The 24,246-nt window shown below is 43.4% G+C and overlaps 1 protein-coding gene and 1 long non-coding RNA gene across 3 annotated transcripts in view; one reads left to right on the top strand and one right to left on the bottom strand.

Annotated features, from left to right (window-relative positions):
• LOC138770762 (uncharacterized) overlaps window positions 1–24,246 on the top strand; it is an 85,955-nt gene that overhangs the window by 13,834 nt on the left and 47,875 nt on the right. The gene's annotated exons all lie outside the window — the stretch shown is intronic.
• The window catches only part of TAGLN2 (transgelin 2), a 29,438-nt gene that overhangs the window by 1,034 nt on the left and 4,158 nt on the right, over window positions 1–24,246 (bottom strand). The window contains exons 2-3 of the mRNA XM_069949981.1: window positions 2,341–2,547; window positions 211–376 (exon numbers count right to left, since the gene is read on the bottom strand). Coding sequence (XP_069806082.1) covers window positions 211–376; window positions 2,341–2,523 — 349 coding nt within the window. The 5' untranslated portion in view covers window positions 2,524–2,547. The remainder of the gene's footprint in view (window positions 1–210; window positions 377–2,340; window positions 2,548–24,246) is intronic.

Genomic DNA, 24,246 nt, shown 5'->3' with positions numbered 1-24,246 from the left:
ATTTAATGGTTTTGTATTTCCTTCTCTTTGGCCCTTATTTACTGCTGTCTACAAAACAGTTGACTTATAGTGCAAGACGTGCAATGTTGCGTGATCAATAATGGTTCAATGGGGCGAAGAGGTAGATCAATAGGCAACAGTTTAAATGCAAGATGATATTAGGAGATGCTACTATAAACCAGCAGTACAATCAAGGAATGACTTCCATACCTTCCCACAAGTCAACTGTCTGGAACAAGTCAGTCGCTGGAATGCCGTATCTCTCACAGGCCTTCAGGAACTGAGACACCTGCTCCATCTGTTTGAAGGCCATTGTGGATGACTGGATTTTGGCCACAGAATTGGGGGCAAGGGAGTTGATCAGGTGACTAAGTACCTAAAGAATCAAGAAAAAATAAATAACAATACAAAGTTGGTTAGATATTTAGTGATCCACAGCTGTGGTTTATGACCTTTTGTTAATTTATACCATTTTAAGGGAAATATAAAAAATTTGACGAGGTTGATGTTTTTGTCCATACACTTTTGTAACGTTAAAATTAGCCCCAATCATGTCCCGCTGGCCAATAAGCCCATACAGGTACATCTTTCTCTAACAACTGTTGTTCACCTTGTCGAATTATTATCCTGGGCGGAGATTTCTAAGCTAGTAGAGACAATATTTTCAGTCCGTGTACCGGTAACTACCCAGTTAGCGCTATTTTTTTGGGGGCATTAATGAGGTATAACCTTGGAGACTTATTTTATTGAGTAAAACCTTGACAATGGTTTTATTGGTTTTAACCTGATATTGGAAGTCCCGGGACACACTGGATTTGTCGGAGGTGACCCAAATAATTAACACAACTTGCAAGTATGAAGAGGCCTTAGCCTAAAGTATCAATAATATTAAAGCCTTTAATAAAATATGGCTTCCATTTAGACGAAACAAGAGTAAATCTTGAAGGTTCATGTTGAAGGTTCATTTTTGAGCAGTCGTAGTTATCAAAGAAGCTTTGGACACAAATGGAATATAGTATTATCCTGACAGATGCAGTTGTTTGTAGTTTGATTACTATTCATTTACTTGTCTGTATATTGATTTATATTCATGTGTCTAAACGTGACATATTGGACACTATGGGTATAGTCACACTGAGTAAATCAGGCAGAACTTTCCGCTGCGGAATCCCGCCTGCCTCAGTGTGCCATAGCCCATCTATGGGAGAGCTTGCGTGCCTCCACTGCTACCACTCTCTGCTCAAAGAATGGACATGTCAATTCTTTGAGCGGAGACGCGCAAGCTCTCCCATAGACAGGCTATAGGACACTGAGGCGCGGAATCCTGCCTGATTTATTCAGTGTGAACATACCCTAAAACAGTGCTTCTCAAACTTTTTCTACTGGAGCCTCACCCAACAGACCAAGGCAATGCCTGGGCCTCACCAGACTGACCAAGAGGACGCCTGGGCCTCACTATCTGTAGTGAAAGTCCATTTAAAAGCTGAAAATAATGCTAGGCCTACCTTTCACCCATCTCCCAAGCTCTATATTCTAATAAAGCAAGTACATAATAACTTAATAATGTTGCAAAAATTGAGATTTTTGCAAACAGCAAAAGGACAAAGCAGATCATAGTTACTTTTGTGAAAACTAACTTCCCTGCTGGGCCTCACTAACAGCTAGGGGGCGCCTCACTGGTGAGGCCCGCCTCACAGTTTGAGAAGCACTGCCCTAAATTATTGATGGAGAAAGAGACTACTTGTTGTTGGACACACAATTAGTTTTTTGTTGTATCTGAATTTTTTTAAAAAAAAGATTGAAGCAAAATAATGCCAACCCCGCTACTTGTTTGCTTGATTGTTTTTTGAACATGACATATTAGCGCTTATTTTTTAACCATTAGGTGGCACTATTCAGTTGAGCTAAATCGATTTTTCTGAGTAATCTAGCTTTTCTCCAAAGTATACACAGGGTAAAGGGCAGGGGGAAGCCTGCATTATCCAAAACTTAATTTGGGGAGTAGATGGCAATACTGAAACCGCTACTCCACCAGCAGGAAAAGGGCAAGAATGAGTCTACAGTTTTTATATAGATATAGTTAGTTGTAGACAACTTTTTAACCAAAATTGAAAATTTTCATATTTTTCGGTTGTATCTCCCTTTAAGTTACACTATTTCACAACAACTTTGTAATCTCCAGACCTTGTCACAAGCAGTTCTGAGACAAAATCTTTGGCTCTGCTGTTTTTTTTTAACCTTCATGTGAACGCCAAGAGCCCAGCAGTAGTTCTGGACAGCAGATCTACTGCGACGTCTACAAAGATTTCATATCAAAACATTCTGGCGCATTGTACTCACGGTGCCGTCCTTCAGCCACTTTTGGAAACCAGACTTCCCTGCTTCTTCTGGACGTCCACATTCAGCTGGGCACTGGTTAATTATCCACTGCACCAGGATGTTCTCCAGGTCTGGGTCATACTTCTGATCAATCTTCATCTGGACTTCCCTGCTCAGTCCATATGATGGTCCTTTGTTTGCCATTTTAGTGGTTGGTGGTTTGGGTTTCTGTAGGAAGGAAAGAGGAATCTAGATGAAGAACATGAAACAAACTCTCACGTAAATTGCTGAGATTAAAGAATATGATGCAACAGAACACACTTACGCATATTAAAAAAAAAAAAGGGTAGGAGCTTATGAGAACTTTTGTTGGTCTAAAGGGGTTATCCAGCGTTAGAAAAAACACAGCTACTTTCTTGCAAAAACAGTGACACCCCTGGCCTCAGGTTGTGTGGTATTATGATTTACTTCAATGGAACTAAGCTGCAATTGCAGACCCAATGGATAGGAGAGGTGCTACATCTGTGGTCATGTTTTTGTGAGCCTGTATGACCCCTTTAATAGTACAAAATATATGGTTTTTATTTCTAATGTGCTCAGTATATACCCATAAAGAGCTAGCATTGATATCATTTTTATATAAACAAATGCATGAGCAGATGGTAATAAACCTCAGGTTGTCTGCAGCTTTCCTTTGGCTAAAGGTCGCCATACATTTCCAATACCTGTTGTCTCTTCCCTATACACATGTATATACATATACCTCCCAGAATAATATGATTGGGCACTGAAAATCTAATAAGTCCAACAGATAATGTCAGAGGCTCCCAAACAATTTATACAGTTAGCTATACCTGCCAATTGCAGGTAGTTCTGGCAACTTTAGTCTTAGGGTACTATTACATGGATCGATTTTTAACGACTAACGATCGCAAGCGAAATTGTTTATTGGTAACCTGATATCATTCATCATATTACACAGGACGATAGTCGTTAGTTACGATCGTTATTGCGATCGTTACTATGACCGTTTACTCCCTCTGATCCCAGCAAAACAACGAACAATGTGCAATTACACTGAACGATTAGTGAACAAATGCGGAACTTGAGCGAATGAATGTGGAATTACAGCAAACGTTTAACAATAATTTTAGGTTCAGATCTAAATCAACGATCAACAACATACAATTTTTTGATCGTTGCCTGCAATTACACAGAACGATTATCGTTTAAATTCGAACGATATAATGATTTTTCGCGCTATAATCGTCCAGTGTAATAGGGCTCTAAGGGTGTACTTGCATCTAATAGTGATAGTCCAACTTAAACCTATCCCCTATCTAAAGAATAGGGAAGATCGCAGAGGGTTGTAATGGTGGTACAATTACTTTTAGAAAATGGTTAAGAATATCTAATAAAACACAGCAAGTCACATGTCCTATCTTGTAAAAAACATATAAAACATTCTCTTTATAGGATTTTACATAACCCATAGTTAACTGAACTATTCACCTCCTGTGAGTTCCGGAAATTACCGACCCACAGGAAACTCCCTTACCGTTTCCTGTTTGTGTTACACGGAAGCCGTAATGGTGAGCTACTACTGTACACGAGGGCTGCTGAGCTCAAATCTGTCTTCTGTGGTCCGAAAATGATCACATTGCCTCTAGAAGGAGCCCTTTTACAAGCTTTTAGTACAGAAAGTGGATGAGCCCAACCTCAGCTGGGTTCCTTCTGTCCAGGGGCCTCGATACTTTCCATGTGCTGCCATGCCATACACCCTGCAGGATGCAGCCTTTCACCGCTATAATTTTCAGTGGCAGTATATTATTCCATGGAGTATTTCAATACAAAGAGGTCAGTAAGAAAATATAATACAGGGCCCATTAATGGGATTCTATTACAGCTTTTTACGATTTTTGTAGCTGAAGGGTCAGTTTCAATTGGCAGAAGCTCAGTAAAAGAATATAAAGTCCCCCCTGATAACCCCCTGACTCAGCGTTCCTCTATTACTGTAATTACTTATAATGAGCCAGAGCCCTGTATAAATACACAGTCTAAAGCAATCACATCATTCAGGGGATAGGTTCCAAGTTTGCGGCATAGAGATTAAAAGGCACTGATTGCCTGCACGCCACCGGGTCAAAATCGTTTTTCCTAGATAAGAATACAAAAAGTCTATTTATTAGAGGCTAAAAATCAGTGAGGTAGCCTGTGCCTTATCCCTGACAGCTGTCAAAATGAATGCAAACAGATCCCTATGAGAGGGTGGTCAACTAGATAATCCTAGTCTATTTAGTTATCTACGTATAAAAGGGCTCCCACAAGGCTCCGCCCATTGTATAACTTTCAGAAGAGCATTCACGCATGCGCGGGAAGCCGCCGTGTATAGAGCCCACTATGCAGTTATGAATATGCCTAGTGGGCGGGACAGGAGGGGACGGGCTGGGCAGGGCGCGGCAATGCTCTCCAGCCCCAAGCAACACCGTAAATGCTCTTATGCAAGTAATTTGCATAAGAGCATTTAGCGATTTTAGAAACAATGGGGGGAGGAGAGGGGTGAAACTAATGGCGATATACTACTGAGAGACACAGCTACTGCGATATATCAGCAGGTTCTCTGTTTTTTAAAACATGCACTTGCATAAAACATATTAAAGATCCTTTTTTTTCTTTTTTTTAAAGTACTAAGTACACTCCCCTCTTGTCTTCCTGCGGCATCTCTGGGTCCCCTGCTGAATTCTCCCGAGACGGACTCATCTTGTCTGTGATAGCCTACTTAGCCAATCACTGGCCGTGATAGAGGAGAGGGAGGGGAAAAAAGCCAGGCAGCAGTGCCTCGTATGATACCATAAAAACCAGTCAGATTAATAGGCAGAGATCTGATGGGGTGCTCTTCTTTAAGCCCCTTGGCCTTTATGCATATCACCCAAGTGGGTATCAAGTCTTTAACCTGGCAAGATGCAGATATTTCCCGTGGAGAGTTAGGGGCTGCAGACCACCTAGGATAGTTTGAACAGGATACTCCCTAGTAGGAGCCCGTAGAGAAATGGGAAAACCAGGTGCAAAGAAAAAGTGTGACCAATCCATAATGGTCAGCACTGCCCAAAGGACTCCCAACAGTTGGAAACAGATAAAAAGTGTAAAATATTTATCAAAATATGCACAATTTATGCGTTTCAAGCATCAATCCTTGAAATGCGTAAATTGTGCATATTTTGGAAAATATTTGAATTTTTTCTTCTTTTCTGTTTCCAGCTGTTGGGAGTCCTTTGGGCATTGCTGACCATTATGGATTAGTTAAACATTTTTCTTTGCACCTGGTTTTGACAATCACTGTCCGTGGCGCTGTCCCACCTCTGTCAGTGATTGGCTGAGCAGACTGTCACTACTAAGACAAGTCTGTCTCAGAATTGGCAGCGGAGGACCTAAAGTGCTCATGGCTATACCTCCCGATCACAGTGGGTCTTTGCAGTGTGATGACAAACTTTTTTTGTTTATTTTTCATGGCAGGTACTCTTTAAGGGATAAAGAGGTATTCCGGGGGGATAAGTTTTACTACAGATGACTTTATAAAAGTCTGTAATCCGCTAACTTATGCCAAGGAACGGTCACTGTTCTGCGCGAGTAACAAGATGGCAATAAATTTAAATTATAGATGTCGGCATTTAAAACAGCTTTAATATTTTAAGGAAAGTAACTGGAAAGTAAGTTTGCCGGATGCCTACGACTGTGACTACCTCAGGATCTGAGAAGCTGCAGAAGTTTTCCTTTCTCTACAAATGGCTCGGCTCTCACACATTCCAGCTCCTGTATCTAAACAGTAGAGCAAACAGTGTCATGTACGAACCAAGGTCCCTGCACAACAGTATTTTTCCACCACTTGTTCGGAAACCAGCCAAGATTCTGCCGCGGAGAAGAGATAGCCAGGCAGTTGCTAAGAAACGAGACCGCAGCCTGTTCGCGCTTGCCCAAGTCTTACGGCGATGATGCAATGGCAACAAGATTTATTACAGATAAACAACCTCTGTATAGAAGATTACACTATTTTATGTGAAACATCAACCTTAAAAGTAAGGGGCAGTAGCCAACTATCATTCACTGCCCAAATTATAGCCTGTATTATGCTCCAGAGTGGCACTAGGTTCTCCTGCTGAGGTCACTAAGTGCATACATTACTTATTCTGTATTATACTCCAGAGCTGCACGCACTTTTCTGCTGGAAGACGCTTTGTGATTTTTTTTTTTAATGTTACTTGCAGCTTTTATTATACTTTAGAGCTGGATTTATAATTCTGCTACTTGTTTTTGAACAATAATTAGAAAGGACTATTTTGATCAGACACACTTCTAACAGCTTAACTGAGCTTTTAGGAGTGTAATTGTATTGGCTTCTCCTGTATAAGGGCGGGTTCAGACTACGGAATTCGCACGGATAAAATCCGGCGGATTCCGTTGCTCGTACGTGCTCACGGCCTTTCCGCCTGCTCCATAGACACCATTCTATGGGCCGGCCGATTCCACTATCCGCCCATGCATAAATTGGTGTCTATGGCACGGGCGGAGAGGCGTGCGGCTGTGAGCGAGTATAGGCAACGGAATCGGACGGATTTTATCCGCGCAAATTCCGTAGTCTGAACCCGCCCTTATAAGACTGTGTGCAGTGCCTGGTGTAAGGTGGAACTTCCCAGAAAGCAACTCACCAGAATAAGCTCTGTTTAGACCCTGAAGAAGCAGGGAATGCCAGATCTTTCAAAGATTCATAGTAAATTTACACAACATTACCAATAATTACCTATGAAAACAGGAATATGGTATTAAATGGTGGTTATATGTCTAAAGTTGAACTCTTGGGGTATGTGCATACTACAGAAAATCAGCAGAGAACTTCAAGCGGATTCTGTCACGCGGCCCAAGTTCCACCCGTCCCATAGACTCCATTCTATGCTCAGGCAGATATTACCATCCACCCAAAGAACTGACATGACAATTATTTGGAATGACGCGAAACCTGCTTGCAAACATAATGGAGCCTATGGAACAGGCGAAACTTCAAGCTGAGCCGCGTGACGGAATCCGGCTGGTCCATCTGGTCCATTGTTAGCGATGTCCGTGCAGCCCTTGCTTTAAAAAGAGGAACCCTGGCCCCTGCTATGGCCGGGGGTGGGGTGGTTATGGACGGCGGAGGTCACTTACCTTCCCCGTTCCAGCACCGGGTCCATAATCGCGCCGCCCGGTACACCCGTCCAGCGGTGGCTTCCTGGTGTGAGCTGCCGCATGAGACGTGACGTCTCAAGGCAGCTCCTACAAAGTCCTGCAGGAGGGGTGTATCGGCGGAGTGATCCAGGACCCGGTGCTGGAACAGGGTAAGTAAGTGACCTTTGCCGTCCATAACCACCCCATCCCCGGCCATAACTGAAGAATACCCCCGGACCGGAGTACCCCTTTAAAAGTGTAAAATAATAAAGTATATCCATACCTTGCTGCTCCAGATGTTCTTCCTCCTTCTTTCCACAGTCGCCGGTGGAACTTCTGAGCTGGGCTCTTAAGTGACAGACCACTCAGCCAATCACTGGCCGTGGTGGTCCCATCTCAGCCAGTGATTGGCTAAGCAGCTTGTCACTTCAAAGGCCAGCTTAGAAGTTCCACTGGCGGCTGTGGGGAATGGGCAGAAGCCAGGAAGACACCAGGGTGCGTGGACAGGTAATGTATATACTTTATTAATTTCTTTACACAATTATCAGCCGCCAACTGTGCATTGCTATTACACATAACGATGCATGGTTGGCAGCCGATTTTTAGTCAGGACCGAAAGATTGGCATCTAGACAGGGTGTGTCTTCACCAGACAAGGTGGCACTAAGGTGTCCTTTAATATGAGTGAAAAATACAGGTACTACAAGCAGCAGCAGGAACCCTGGATCCGTACCTTGGCAAACAAACTGTCCAAAGATTATAACATCACCTCCCAAATCAGAGCCTCCACCCTGATGTCCCTGTACCTATATCTGGGTGTGAATAAGGCTATCGAGTCTGTGAATGGCAAACATAGCCATGCCCGAAAAACACACAGCGAGCCTGCAGAGAGTGCCAGAGCCAACCCCACCCCTCCCATAGTACAGCCGTGACCGCTCACCTGATTGACGACCATTTACAGGAATTTATTTGAAATTATTTCTAGTATTACAACACACATATGCTGTACAAGGGAGAAGCTAAAAGGTATAGTACATTTTTGGGAACTCTAACAAATATAATAACACCCCAGTGGGTGCAGTTATACCTACTCAAGTGCCAAAATTTATCTTATTAACTGTGCGTCAGTTACAAAGGGTTATTTGCATTCAGCGGTAGCGAGCATGACACTCTATAGTACTGTCTAAGGGTACTATTACACAGCCAGATGGGGGCTCGAACTGTAAACGAGCGCCAATCTGCTAGATCGGTGCTCGTTTACTGGGCCTTCTACACGGCCGGATAATCGTTTAACAAGGGCTGCATGGACATCGTTACCTATGTCCTTGCGGCCCTTGCTTAAACTGCTTACATTACCTGTCCATGGTCCCGGGCTCCTCCTGCGCTCTGCTTCTCCCCTGGTCCTGCGGCCTCTCAGCTGAGACAGGCTGCTCTGAAGCTGCAGCGTACGGGAGTCTGGAAAAAGCAGAGCACAGGAGGAGCCCTGGGCCATGGATATGTAATGTATGCACTTTGGACAATTATAGGTCCAAACCTATATCAACGATCAGCCGATGATCATTATCATCGGCTGAACGTTGTGTTTATTACACGGAACGATAATCGGCCGATTATCGCCCAGTGTAATTGTACCCTTAGCATAGTACAGCTGAGGATAGAGCTCCACCCTTCCAAGTGCACGCCTGGCCAAGTACTTTAGATTTGCCATGTGGGAGAAGCAGCTTCTAATGGGGTATTATTTATTATTTCCTTAAAATGATAACGTATTGTGGAAAACGGTAGAGGGGTGATGGGTGATGCCCATTCTTGTTGTACTATTTGAGTATGATCTTTTTCCTTCCTTACTTTATATTGAACTCTTCCCATTGATAATAGCCCTGACATTGTGAGCTGCCATGACATGTTAAATCGCTGACCAAACCAGACAACTATTCAATGTGTATGGTGACCAAACAATTGTTCCCCAATGGATAATGCCAGGGAAGAGATCAGGCAGATGGATTTCAATTCTATTCTTAGATGAGGGAAGCCGGGGCTGCTTCCTTCCCTCTGATGAAGCGTGTTTGGCAGAACGTACATGGGGGAGTCGGGAAGGATAGCTGTCAGCCAAACAAGTGGTCACCTGACCTCTATCTAAGATGCATGGCCAGCTTGAAGGGGTTTTCTAGGCTTAAGATTAATGGTTTGTCCCAAGGATAAGCCATCAATCATTGATTGACATGAGGGAGACACCCAGAACCCCATCAAACTGTTCATAAAAACTGCAATGTCAAGGCTCCTGGCTCTGGTCCCGCTCAGCCAATCAGTGCTGCCATGCACTGATTGGCTGAGCAGGACCAGAGCCGGGAGCCTCACACACAGCTGCCTCGTCAAGCAGGTAATGTATGCTCTTGGCGGCGGGCTGCGGGCGGCAGGGGGTTAAAGCATCATACTCCCAGCCGGATGTCAATCACGCTGCGAGAATGTGCTCTATAGGGATGAATGGGACTGGATCCGCAGCGGATCTTGCTGCGAATCCAGATCTAGTACGTGTGAAGGCACCCTTAAAGGGGTATTCTGGGGGGAGAAAAATTTCAAATCACATGGTTTCAGAAAGTTATATAGATTTGTAATTTACTTCTATTTAAAAATGTTGTTTTCCAGTATTTATCAGCTGCTGTATGTCCTGAAGGAAGTGGTGTGTTCTCTCCAGTCTGACACAGTGCTCTCTGCTGCCACCTCTGTCCATGTCAGGAACTGTCCAGATCGGGAGAGGATTTCTATGGGGATTTGCTACTGCTCTAGATAGTTCCTGGATATGGAGGTGGCAGCAGAGAGCACTGTGTCACACTGGAATGAATACACCACTTCCTGCAGGACATACAGAAGCTCATAAGTATTGGAAGACTGAAGATAAATAGAAATAAATTACAAACCTATATAACTTTCTGAAACCAGTTGATTTGAAAGAAAAATTAGATTTTCACTGGAGTACCCCTTTAAGAGGTTTGGAAGCCTTTGCCATTCATTGTGTAGTGTTGGCATTGGGTTGCTACAGGTCAGCCCTCATTCACTTCAATAGTAGCTGAACTGGGGTAACCCAGAGGTGCCACTACACAGTGGATGGAGCAGGGTAAAGAGTTAACATGTAGAGGAAGTGGTGAGGCTGATCTGTGTAGTAAGAGGATGTGAAGCGTGTACTGTGGGCCAACGTGTTATTATATGAAGCAGATCCCACTTCTTGTTATTGTCATCATCATCTTGACAGCGATATACAAGCAAAGCTGTGGTTCACATGTGGTATCCATCCCCACACCGGGGCTAACTAGAGAATGATAATCCCTAAGATGCTGTAAATGTTAAGAGATGTAGATTACTACCTTGTCATGTTATCTGTACTTAAAGTTATAGTGTTGACGCATGTGTCCCCATGACAACACTTTCTGTTCCCTGGCCTTGTCATAGGAATATCATAGAGCCAAATAGTCACCCACATCAATGTCTTCAAACACACACACACCTTACTAGTCAATTCAGGATATAGACATTGATGACGATTTAGATCCACTCAGTGCTACTATATAAGGCCAGAGCCCAGATAGGAAGTGTTGTCATAGGGATAAATGATTACAGAAACAGGTAACCTGATTTGATGCCATTAAACAGCATTTTGCCCTAGGTCTTGCGGGCAGAATTAGTCCCTACTCAGCCTCCATTATACATAGACCACGGCAGAGCATGTGACTGGAGCCGTCGGATCTGGACACAATCATCTTGTTTATCAGGAAACTTGATTCTGGAGAAACTTCAAGATCCACATTTGTTCCATATTTAATATCAGCTTAAACCACTTAGCCCCAAATTACCAAACAGATGGCGGGTTTCTACTGTCCAGACACAGTCATGGGTTCGCTTTATATCACAAAAAAAAAAAACATCAGTGTCTAGGAAAGCTGAGTGACCACTAATACAACTGGGATGGTCACAGAGTTCCATATAACCAGAAGATTTAGGAGTCAAGGAAAGCTGAGTAACACCAGCCATATTGGTGAACACCCAGCTTTCCAAGAAAGCAGATACCTAGAAGTAACTCAATACAGTCCTTAACTACTTGACAATAGAGAACGGCTCAAGGACTTGTATTTAAGAAGATTTTCCAACTTCATGAAAAAAAAAAATTCATTGCCTCCTCCTTGACCCCCATATACAATAAGACGTTTCATTCCTCAATAAAGCCGGAGGAAGAGGTGCAGAGAGAGAGACATTTTCAGCAAGTATTTCTCGTCGTCTTGGGTACAGAGCAGATACTTGGCAGAGCTGAGGCGCAGGAAGTCTGGGAATTCTCAAGATAGGAGGATAAAGTTACCAGTTTTATGAATTATGACTTGTACAAGGGCCAGGACAGCAAGAGGGACCGAGGGCATCATAGTTAATTAATGCACATGACGAAGATACGGAGGACAGAGAGAGAGAGGGGTTCCTATATCTGCAGTTCTGCATAAGGAAAATTTAAAGGGAAAGTCCATTTGTACCTTCTTAATACATAGGAGTTAATATTTGAAAAGGCAAAATTGGGAAATATATATCACTCCAGGAAGCCCCCTGAAATGTCCCAGAAACAAACCTCATCCCTTGTTAATACTCATAGAATTCAATAGGGGACGTTTATCAAGACTGGCATATGAGTACGCCAGTCTTAAATAAAGCCCTGACCCCTTTTCCCCAGCTAGATTTACTAAGAGGCACAGGCATTGCACAAAATTCTACGCCTGCTCTAAAGCAGGTGTAGATTTTTTTTTTTGTTTATACTAATTCTAAACCTTCATAAGTCAGGTGCGGGAGGATGCCATGCCTCCCCCTGCCTTTATGTCCCCCCACCCGCCCTTCTGGCGAGCGAAGGATACGAATGGGGTATGCCACGGAAAAGGGGCGAAACTGCACCTTTTTCATGGTATACGCCAGGGGTATAATGATCAACCACCCCCCCTCCCCCCAAATATGTAAAATGTCCACTTGTATCCTAAAACTCCACCCTTTTATAATTTCCGATGATGTCAGAGGTTCCCACCAACGTCCCATATACTTTACACTGCAGCTTGGACTAATAAGAATACAGGCTGGTTATTCCGGGCATCTAGATACATCAGAGGAAGGAGCACAGTAGACAGTGCAGCCATTGTGTGGAGAGAAGCAAAGAGGATGGAGGCCATCTATTCAATGGAACAAGTGCCTCAGTGGTGGAAGAGGACACAACGAAAACCAATGCACATTTTCCCGCTTCTCCGTTACTATGACAACTCAGCCGAGACACATCCGCGAGAACAGCGAAACCCACAACTGGTCTGGTCATCACCATAGCTACAAACATAAACAGCACACAAAGCAAATACCACAACACCCACAAAAGAGAAAAGTAACAGCACAGACAAAGAGGAGCAAAAGCAACAGTGGCAGATGCCGCTCCTCCAAGTCGTCAGACCACAATAGAAAGAAAAAGCATCCTTTGTGAAGGAAGAACGTACAAGCCAATGTGACCAAACTGAGTGACGGAACCACTCGCCTCCCACAGGTTTATGCTGAATTGTATCTTTACATAAAAAATTTTCAAGTCTTTTGTCACATTGCTGATATGTATGCAAATCTGGCTTTATTATAACCAATCCTAAGAAAGCTGAGTGGTATCCCCAATGGCAGTAGTGATGGCGGTCATGTTGGTGCTTACCCAGCAGTACCAGAAAGTAACACATTCCTTCTAGTGTAGGGTTAGGTAGATTTTACTTTTCAGTAACCATGGAAAAGTCTTGTTAAAATTTTCTGTTAATATTGTATTCTGGAGAAGAGCGACAACTATTATGGGGGAATAAATGGTAACCAAATTGGTTGTCATTTAAATCCAGGAAATCAATTGACTAGCATTATAGCAATATGGGAAGCGGGGATGAACCAAAACTAAAGGGTCCTTTACACGGGCCAAATATCAGCAGGATGAACATTCGTAGGAACGTTGGCTCCCGATAGCTATGGGGCACGATCATCCAATGAACCAGAAACCGCTCGTCCCCCTATCAGATCATTTGTACAGAGTTAAGTCATTGGTCACACATCACCCTGTGTAAACAGAGGATGTATGAATGACAATGCACATGAGGGCCCGCATGAAGGATCCAGCATTCAAACCTGCTGGATGGATGGAGGTTCCTTAAACAGAGAATTTGGACATGCGTTGACCCCTCTAAAAGTGCCAGGGGTCTTGGATGGGGGGGGGGGGGGGGGGGTGGGTCAACTCTTTTGGGAGCTGTAATGGAGTATCCAATACTAGTATCCATTCAGATTTCCCAGGGAAAGTTCTTTGAATACTCCCACACACTCCCTATCACATGGTGGCATATGAGTAATGACAGCGCGGTCTGCTCAGCCGCGGTCAGTGTTTTAGTCGCAGCGGGTTCTCTGGGGCCCCTTTTACAGGCAAAACCATTGTGATGGAATGGCTCCTACTCCAGCTGTGACGTCTCTGGGAATGAATGCACTTTATACAGGATTTCCCTGTAGAGACATCCATTTACTATTAATAGAGAGATTCTCTAGATGAGACTTAGCCTGGTAAAACTGCCTAGTTCTCTGTCGTTCCATATTGTCAAGGCCCAATTTTTACGCAAAGGGCCCCAATCCCACAGCCTTAACCACCATTGTAGCCATTTTGCGGGGGATCTTGGGAGAACTTTAGCACAGGAAGTTATATATAGGTGTTCAATCAGCAACTTCCTGTTTCTTTGTCAAGCCACCATTGTTGTGGTCTCCCGGGCAGAGGTCATTTATGCCCCGTCACTTGCCAGGAGAGCGTTGGAAGTCTATATAGTATGCTGGACAAGTATGCAAACACAGTCCTTTACTTCTCCTTTCAGACCAGTCACATAAAAAGTTGCATTCAGCATCCTCTTTGGATGTTAATGGAGAAAAAGCAAGAAATAACTCTACGACATCAATCTTGCCTCATTACATCATATAAACTGTGTACGACATGGCGGCTTAGCGCTGGAATGTGCCGCAAATCCCACAAATGAAGGCCTGGCACAGAATGGGCACCGCACAATAATTCCTTTTTTGGGAGAAACTCTGGCACAGAGCGGAATTTGTGCACATAAATGGTATTATTCTAACCTCCCCGCGCGCGCGCTTGACGGGTGATCTGCCAACGGCAGTGGTGACAGTGAGATTATCATAGAAAAATAAGACACTTCAGGAGTTCATCACTGCACCCAATATCAAAACTACACAAGGCAAATGGGAAACATAAAGACTATTGTTCATGCCTTTACCCCACAGGCGCCTCTGTTACGCATCACTAATACATTTACCACATTTTCCTAAAAACCATTGTAGCACTTACAGAGGAGGTCACCCAGCTATTTGCAAAAACTAAGAAACTTGTCCAGTGTCCAGGTAACATAACGTCTTTATTGCAACCACATAGTACGGAACAAGGGATGTTTCGACTCTTTGGGTCGAATCGCAAACGAGATTGTTTATCGTTAACCTGAAATCGTTCACCATATTACACAGAAAGATGGTCTTTAGTTACAATCGGTACTATGATAATTTATTCCTTCTGGTCCTAGCAAAAAAATTAAAATGTGTAATTACACTGAATGATTAGTGGAAAAATGCGGAACTTGAGCCAATGAATGTGGAATTACAGCGAGCGATTAACGATAATTTTAGGTTGAGATCTAAATCAACGATCAACGACATACGAACGATTTTTCGATTGTTGCCTGCAATTACACAGAAGATTATCGTTTTAATTCGAACGCTATAACGATTTTTCGCACGATAATGGTCCTGTGTAACAGGGCCCTTACGTTCATGGACTTTCGTTGATGACTCTATTGTATTGTTTGGTTACAATAAAGAAGAATCTATATTGCATGGATTCCAGGCTATTATCTTAGCTTGAACCACATTGCTGGAAGGAGTCCATCCAGCCAGAATTCCCTGAATCTCTATGTTGACTGAGTGGGGCGAGTCCTGAGGGTATTTTCCAATTCAGCTTTTTGCACAGTCTCTCAATCTATACAAATATTGAGTTGGTTTTTAGTTCTGACACTGCACTCATGAACCAGTTAGATCTGGATGGGCAGCTATAGGTTCCTGTCATATTAAGAGCACTAAATTGTGGGATGATACGACAAATGCATGTAACCCCCATGGGCCACAGGTTTCAGTCCGGGCAATGTCTACATGGAGTACATTATGTATGTTTTTCCTGTTTTTGTAGCTCCTCCAGGGTCTTCCTGTTTCCACCCCCTGGAGCTGTATGTCTGCAGTAAAATGTCCCTGACCTCAAGAGCTGACAAGCAAAGTTTACTTAGAACAACAACAGATATATCAGAGAGGCTCTATATTAACATATCTGTTCCTACGAAAACAGGGTACTTTTTTTTTTCTCTATAAAAGTTTAAATTTTTTAGTTATGTAGTGGTATATTGTTTGTAATAGGGAATGTCTGATGCTTCTATGTTATATAACCTCCCTCACTGCCCTGGGATCCCCACGGATGTTCAGCTCCTCGCAGGTCCTAATCCTTCCTAATCCTCCCACACATTCAGTGTCTCGCTGGCGAGGGGCCCATCGGCTCCTCTCACCAATCCCATTAGCAAGATGATACTCCTATTGAGAGATTCTTGTGTCCAAATTTGAGAGTATTTTCTTTGCATTTCGAGAAATTCCAGCCCCCACTTCCCATTCAGTCTTGTCATATTTGGGAATGGTTGGGGTGATGGTCCTGTCAGAATGGGCTTTTATATGACCGCCTGAAATATAAATAGTCTATATTTAGTAAGTCTGTAAATTCATCTCCATCATGGTCCACATGACATCTCCTACAAGAGTTTTCACCCAAATGTCTCCAGGCTACTCAGTGGGAGGACACTAAAGGCACTATTATCTGTCAAATCTGGCAGATATCGCCAAGTCTAAGGGTCCTATTACATGGGCCAATGCGGGCCCGATAATAACTGTAAATGAGTGCCGACCTGCTAGATCGGCGCTCATTTACTGGGCCTATTACACGCCCCGATAATCGTTTAACAAGGCCTGCATGGACATCGTTACTGATTTCCTTGCAGCCCTTGCTTAAACTCTATACATTACCTATCCATGGTCCAGGGTTCCTCTTACGGTCTACTTCTCAGCGGTCCTGACCAATGATTGGCTGAGCGGCCTGTCAGCTGAGACAGGCCGCTCTGGAGCTGCAGCGTGGGACCAGGGGAGAAGCTCAGAGGAAGAGGAGCCCTGCAGCATGGATAGGTAATGTATAGAGTCCAAACCAATATTTACGATTAGCCGATGATCGTTGTCATTGACTGATCGTTGTGTTTATTACACGGTGTGATAATCGGCTGGATAGGGCCGATTATCGCTCCGTGTAATAGGGCCCTAAGGGTGCGTTTACACAGGCAGATTTATCTGACAGATTTTGGCTTCAAAAATCTGTCAGATAAATCTGCCTGTGTAAACGCACCATAAGCTCCCTCGTCAACTGATCACTCTATTCTGACACATCAAAAATAATCTACTGTTGGCCGCACATCTTACCATGCAATAGGAAACGTGCAGCTGACTGCCGATTATAGCAAAGGGTTGTACGACTGATTTAACAGTTGCCCTGACCAAATGATCATTAATCGATGTAATAGACTCTGAAAACAAATTCTGATCTACTAGCTTGGTATTTGTTTACAACGTGGCTTGGGTCGTGTAAGACGGCCTTTAATTATACAGCAATTCAGAAATGCAAGACATACTGCCACAAAGTCAAATTTCCATTCTAGACTCTAATAAACCTGGTCATACACATTAGGCTAACAGTGGTGAAACTCGCAGATTTCAGCAGAATCAGACAAATATCTAATGAGTATCGGGGCCTATCGATTTTTCAACAGATGTCAGGGGAGGTGAAGGATCCAGCAATAGAATTTAATGCAAATAAGCTGCTACCAGAGATGTCTTCCAGCTACTTAGGCCCCTTTTAGTAGGACAGACCTGTGTCTGCTTGTGTAGGGAGCCTATATACAAGTCAATCATCGTCCAGGGAGCACCTCAAGAATGATCGATGGACCCTTTAATTTCATCAATGTTGGACGTACATCCCACTTTCTTGTAAGTCAGCTCTTTGCTTGCCCTTTTACATGTAATGATTATTGGGAACTAACATTCCTTTGAACGTAAATCAATTTACAACTGGCCCGAGTAAAGGGCCCTTAAAACCTCGAACTCCATTTAGAATATATGCACATTTGGCCACATTCAGAATGAAGCAATTAGAGCCATACCCAGCCTAAAAGACTTAGTGTGCCAGTGGGTGCCCAGGCATGGGAAGGTATAATCATTAGGAGGGGTGTGTGGAACAGTTAATTCATCCATAAATCCTCCCCCTGGGGGGGACAGGGCACCCATCCCGGGCATGTTCAGCAGTGGAAATTACCTCTATTTCCCTTTGTCAGATTATCATCTGCTGTGTCCTCCCTTACCTGCAGGTATGACAATGTATAGTCAGTAATTCCATTAGCCTCCAGGTGCTCTATTGTGAAAACAATGTACAGAGGGACTATAGCTCCATATCTGATGTTACAGTTAGTAGGACCTACTACAACACCTATCATCCACTGAGGGTGCTCTACTGTGACTAAAGCTAACTACTTTTCTATCATTCTCCAACAATGCAGAATATTTGAATCCTAGTAATGCCAGGTAAAGACTGACCTTACGTATTAGAATAATCGGCTGAAAGACTGGACAGCTATTTTATGTTTATGGGGATGTCCCAACTTTCCCCAGTGGTAAAGGCATGTGCACACTACGGAATCTGAGCAGATAACTTCCAGCGGATTCTATATGTGCTTCCGTTAGAAGTTCTGCCGGTCCTATAGGCTCTGTTCTATGTGCAGGCAGATTCCGCTGTCTGTCCAAAGAATTGACATGACAATTCTTTGGGCGGATGGCGAAATCTGCCTGCACATAGAATGGAGCCTATGGGACCACTGGATCTTCAAGCGGGAGCAGCAGTGGGGGTTTGCGAGCGATGGAATCCTCTGGAAGTTATGTATTCTGTAGTGTGATCATACCCTTATTGTTGGGCAAGGAAAAGGATTGCGGAGATAAACCGCTACCAAAAGAATGTAATGTGTAAAATTCATTTAACCAGGACTCAATCGATTGCTAAATTATCACATATTCTAATTTTTTACGTGATCATAAACTAAATTGAATTTTGAAGGTGTTCCTGACTTCAGCCTCATCTTGTACCCTATTAAGGATGCTTTATTTTATAATTGTTTGGCAGACAATACCCAATGTTCTCCGCTTGGAATCCATTGTGTGAACATAATAGAAAAGCATTCTAACAAGTACAGCAAACAGCCGCCCTCGCCTCACAGCCGACCCTGTATGGAACGAATAACACAATAAGCTCAGCCTGTGATATTTGCATTAGATGATGAGCGAGGGTGCGAGAGACATATGAGGTCACCCCACCGTTCAGAACATGTCCCGTCTGATCTTCAAGGCGCACAGCCAACGTGAAAGTGGTGACAGACAAGATCCCCACTAATCTCCCAACATTTCACCTCTCTAATGATTTTTTTAATATGATTCCTACAGCCAAGCCATGAGAAAGAAAGATCCCCTGCTTGTGACTTCTGAGGTCAGGGAGTTCTTCACCAAACATAGGAGCCGCCAGGCACTAACATACATCCTGTAAGAAACAAGCTATAGTAATAATACTACAACCCGCTACTTAATATTGTATATGTCTTTCTCACGGTATAATGTGGAGGCCTGGACTAAACAAGAGCTCTGATGGTGTCCTGTGGTATCTGGCACCAAGATGTTAGCAGCACATGCTGTAAATTGTGAGGTGCGGCCTCAGTGGAACAGACTTGTTTTCCAACATATTTTATAGATGATCAATAGAGATGAGCGAACCTGGAGCATGCTCGAGTTCATCCAAACCCGAACGTTCGGTATTTGATTAGCGGGGGCTGCTGAAGTTGGATAAAGCTCTAAGGTTGTCTGGAAAACATGGATACAGCCAATGACTATATCCATGATTTCCACATAGCCTTAGGGCTTTATCCAACTTCGGCAGCCACCGCTAATCAAATGCCGAACGATTGGGTTCGGATGAACTCGAGCATGGTCCAGGTTCGCTCATCTCCAATGATCAATTTGGAGGATAAGTCACCACCTTGATCTACTTATCATGTTCCCGCTGCTGTAAAGTAGTGGACTTGGCCTGTACAATATTTTGCTTAGTGGTGCATCTCACAATAACATCCACAGCAGAAAATTGTCTGACGCATCACTTCTCCTTTGATAGTTTGTCATCTTTCTTTAGTTCCCCCCTTTGCCATCTCTTCATCAGGTAAGCGATGTGCACACACACACTTGTCTGACACCTGTTGGGCTAGCCTTTCCTATTAACACATATCGATAAGTCTTGGGTGCTCATGACACTGCTGCCGGTTCTACAATTGTCCTGCCTTGGAGCAGTTCTGGTAGGTATAAACCATTACCCACCAGGAACCCTCCACATTACCTACTGTTCTGGGAATGACCTGAGCCAGTAGTCTATACTGTACGTCACTATTTGACTCTTGTCGATCATACAAGACTTGCCCATTTTACCTCCTTTAACTAATCGACTTCAAGAACTGACTTCTTACTTGCTTCCTAATACATCTCATCCCACACAATGTATACCTAGGCATTTTTACTAAAAATCTATCTTATAACGAAGTCCTCTATCCTCTTAGCTTTTCGCGAAATAGAACCAAGTGGGGAAAGGGGGCAGAGCGGCGGTAAGGGGGGGAACCATATGGGGCAGCTCATATCTGCGGTACAAGTCACATAATATTTTATAGCTTGAATTTTCAGCCGCCTTGTTTGAAATGTTACCTGAGCCAAGATCTAATAAGAGAATTATATTTATTATCCTGTAAAAAAATAAATGACACTGTTAATGGCTCTATTAAACATAAGAACCGTCAGATAAAAGATTTTACCGGCAGCAGACATAGAGGCCGCGGCTTGTGTCCCCCGGAGTCATTGGGATTACAAGCCAGGATGAAGCAGACATGAGCTACACACCCACAGACATCAGTCGGATGCGTTCCCATTGTTGGGAATAATAATGATTTTCACCCAGGGGCATCTTGGCGACTATGAAAGGGGCTTAGTGATCAAGGTGCGCTGTGCTGCCAGAGGTGTTATCCTCCCATTACGTGATTAGGGTAATCCTCAGTAATATAAGGATATGGTACACAACATGGCAGGCCCAAACATACAGAGCAGGCCTAACTCTATTTAGTTGTCAGATAAACAAAAAAAATTGTATTATTGTAGTTAGATATTAGACATGACAGGCACTCATTCCTTCTATGGAGGATAAAGGATGAATGTCTGATCCATGCATGTCTGTCTGGTTGCTCTTCTACTGATCACAAGACCTTTAATCCCTTGTCCCTCCTGGTGGAATGGAATAATGGTCAGACATTACTGCAGTTCCATTCAACTCTATAGGCCAGGTGAAGACGATAAAGTTTAATGAAATTTATCTTGGGCAAAACCCTTTAAGGGAATATGTCACATGCAATCCTATCTGTAGGCAGTATGTTATAGATCTATATATAGCGATGTGGAAAAATTTATATTTAATTCATTAGATTTCTGCTCTGTCTGTGCTCTGGAATACAGTGGGAACTCATACTCAGTGAGTAGGACCGCCCACTGGACACTTAAGCACAGAAAGAGCTGAGATCTAATAAAATATAAATGATACCCAAATCTTTTTTCTACAATGCTATATATATATATATATATATATATATATATATATATATATATATATATATATATATATAAAATATCCTGCTGCTCTGTAACGTAATGATAAAAAAAGATCAAAACCACATTCAACATGACAGGTTCCCTTTATGGTAGATGTCAGATGAACTAGAATATCCCAATGCCACAAACACATATGCTTGAAAAGGACAAAGGGTTGGCCAGTTTGAACTTGCTATGCCCTATCCTTCTGCTGTTGGAGGGTTCCGTACATATATTAGATGGTTGGCCAGTCCCACGGAAACTGGTAATCTGGCTGACACATATCTAAAGTGTATGGGGGCCTTTAGATGCAGGGCTCAGTCACTTGATAAGCTTAGATATAGCAGCACTATATCACACAATATATAGTATATTAGATATAGTGATCAAGTGAGTAGCATCAAAAGAGCTTAGATACATTGAGGCACAGCAGACGGTATCACAAACAGTAAACTTATTGGACTATAGTGATATCCATTTTTCTGTTTCGTCCCCTGCTTCTTCTTGGCTGGGGTTCCTCCTCTCTGTACTGTACATACAATCGCAGGACAGAGCTGGCAGCGGGAGCGCCAAGTCAACGTTTTTCCATCTGTACCTCAGTGCTGGACTGAGTTAGTGCCCAGGGAATTCAGGACATCCAGCTTTCCTCCGACAGAACAGGGAGCGGCCGCTCGCGTCTTTTCTTATTAGGTTTTTGCGGACAACACGTTTTCTCCTCCAGCAGTGACATAAAGGAGCTGAAAAGATCTTTTGCCTGGCTGTGATGATAAACAGGAGGCCTCGGCCCTGAATGTGTCTATTGTTTCGTCTTTACACGGTTTATTTATGGAGATTTGTTTTATGCAGAACAATAGGACTCGTGATGAGAAGAGACAGTCCTGTCACCTGTGTACATGGCCCCGATAACCCCAGCCCCAACAACATCATGAGATGATAAAGACTTCACGTTAACCTTTCATGTGACGACTGCAAGAAGGATCAAACCCCACATGACTACGGCATTGTATACTTGTCAATGTACTGTACCCTGGCACCATTCCCACTCCTGCTGCCCAATGTCGAAATCCCAAACCTTCAAATTAAAAAGTTATTTCAACATCACAATGTGGTGTTCCCCAACCCATGGCTATCCAGCTGCTACAAAACTACAACCACCATCATGCTCGGAGCGCCTTCATAAGGAAAGTCGCCGTTAGAGAGCCACGGCTTGGAGAACATTGTTGTAATATCTGATGTTTTTCAAACCTATAAAACAATAGGATTGAACTTGAACTTTCAATCGATATTACAGAAGCCGCTCTCCGTGATAATATTTTGGATGGCGGCGGCGGCGTCATGTTTGCATTACATATCCATAAAAGAGGAAATAAGATATAACAGGATCACCATCCCTTTAACTAGAGACACATTCGATTTCCAGACCGTGGTCCGGTCACAATAAGCGTCATTATCTCACTATAAACATACGTGAGGCAGTTTCTTGGATCGCGCTCTCGTATATCGTCCCAGCGGGGTCCTCACATTATATTTCAATAAGCAGATTTCACTTCCAGTTTATTTTCTCAGCAGCTGGAGGGTGAATTATGAGCTTGTCCTTATAGTTTTATGCTGTATGTATTATGTATGGGCTGCACACAACGCAGCCAGCCAGACGTCTGTCCGTGTAACAGGACGCGATATTATCACAATGTGTGGCTGCGCTGTTCAGACAATAAGGCACCTGTATGATAAGTTCAAGGGAACCCTGTCTATATCATGCTTTAGTAAAGCCAAACAAATGCTATAGTGCCCCCTGAATGACTCCCAAATTCTAACCATAGGCATTCAGAATGGGTGGAGATAAGTGGCAGAGATATTTATGACACCTCTTATGTCCTCTGGAAACCAAATGTGGTACTGGTTAATGTCCAACCAAAGAAGCCATACTGGTTAATGTCTAACCAAAGAAGCCATACTGGTTAATGTCCACCCAAAGAAGCAATACGACTTTGGTTGACATACTTGTGCTTACAGTACCATTGATATGGAGCTCCAGTGCCCTCCAATGCCCTCATTTCTATGAGGGACCTCATACACTTCAGTCAAAAGTTGGCTGAAGACTACAGTAGTCTAAAGTGTATGGAGAGATGGGTTGGGCATGTTGGATTCCAACTGGCCAACTCTTTTTTTTTTTTCTCAGAAAGATACGTCAGCAGCAGAGCTGTCTGGTAGTGGCTTACAGGCCCTATTACTCCAAGCTATTATTGGCCGTATTCGGACGATAATCACTTGGTGTAATAGCTTCTGTTAAAAGGCAAAGATCAGCCGACATGCGCGACATCACACCGCGCAATAGGAGCAGCGGCAGCAGACTGCTGTTATCTTCTATGGGCCACTCGGACAATCTAAAGATCGTCCAGGGAGCACCTCCTCGTGGCTCCCCCACTCTTACCCGCTTGCTGTCGGCGCAAGTGATCGCACCGACAGCAAGTCGGAAGCAAGCAAGCAAGTGCTGATCTGACAGGTTGGTGCTCGCTTGCTCCTAAGCATCGGCCCATGTTATAGAGCCTTACCTCTCCTCTGTCTGCGTATGGGGAAACTGGATGAGATATCTGTTGCTCATATAAACCTTTTTGCTGACAGCTATTCAAGTTTTGCCAGCTTTAGGCCTGAAAATTTACATAGTTTAAATCACTTTCAGACCCCATACACAGAAAAAGTCAAATACACAAATTTCTGAGGGACCGACCAACAGTGAAATGTGTGTAGGAGCCTCTGACTCAAGGCATGTTGCATTTCAATACTGTGTATGGGGGAATGGGGAAGATTAAATATTGGCCAACAACTAGTAAAGATGTATGACCACTTTTAGTAAGGCCCTAGTCTCATC

The sequence above is a fragment of the Dendropsophus ebraccatus genome, chromosome 13 (genome assembly GCF_027789765.1).
Source record: "Dendropsophus ebraccatus isolate aDenEbr1 chromosome 13, aDenEbr1.pat, whole genome shotgun sequence".
Classification (NCBI taxonomy): Eukaryota; Metazoa; Chordata; class Amphibia; order Anura; family Hylidae; genus Dendropsophus; species Dendropsophus ebraccatus.
The sequence above is the reverse complement of the archived record's forward strand: the minus strand, read 5'-3'. Positions and strand labels throughout refer to the sequence as shown.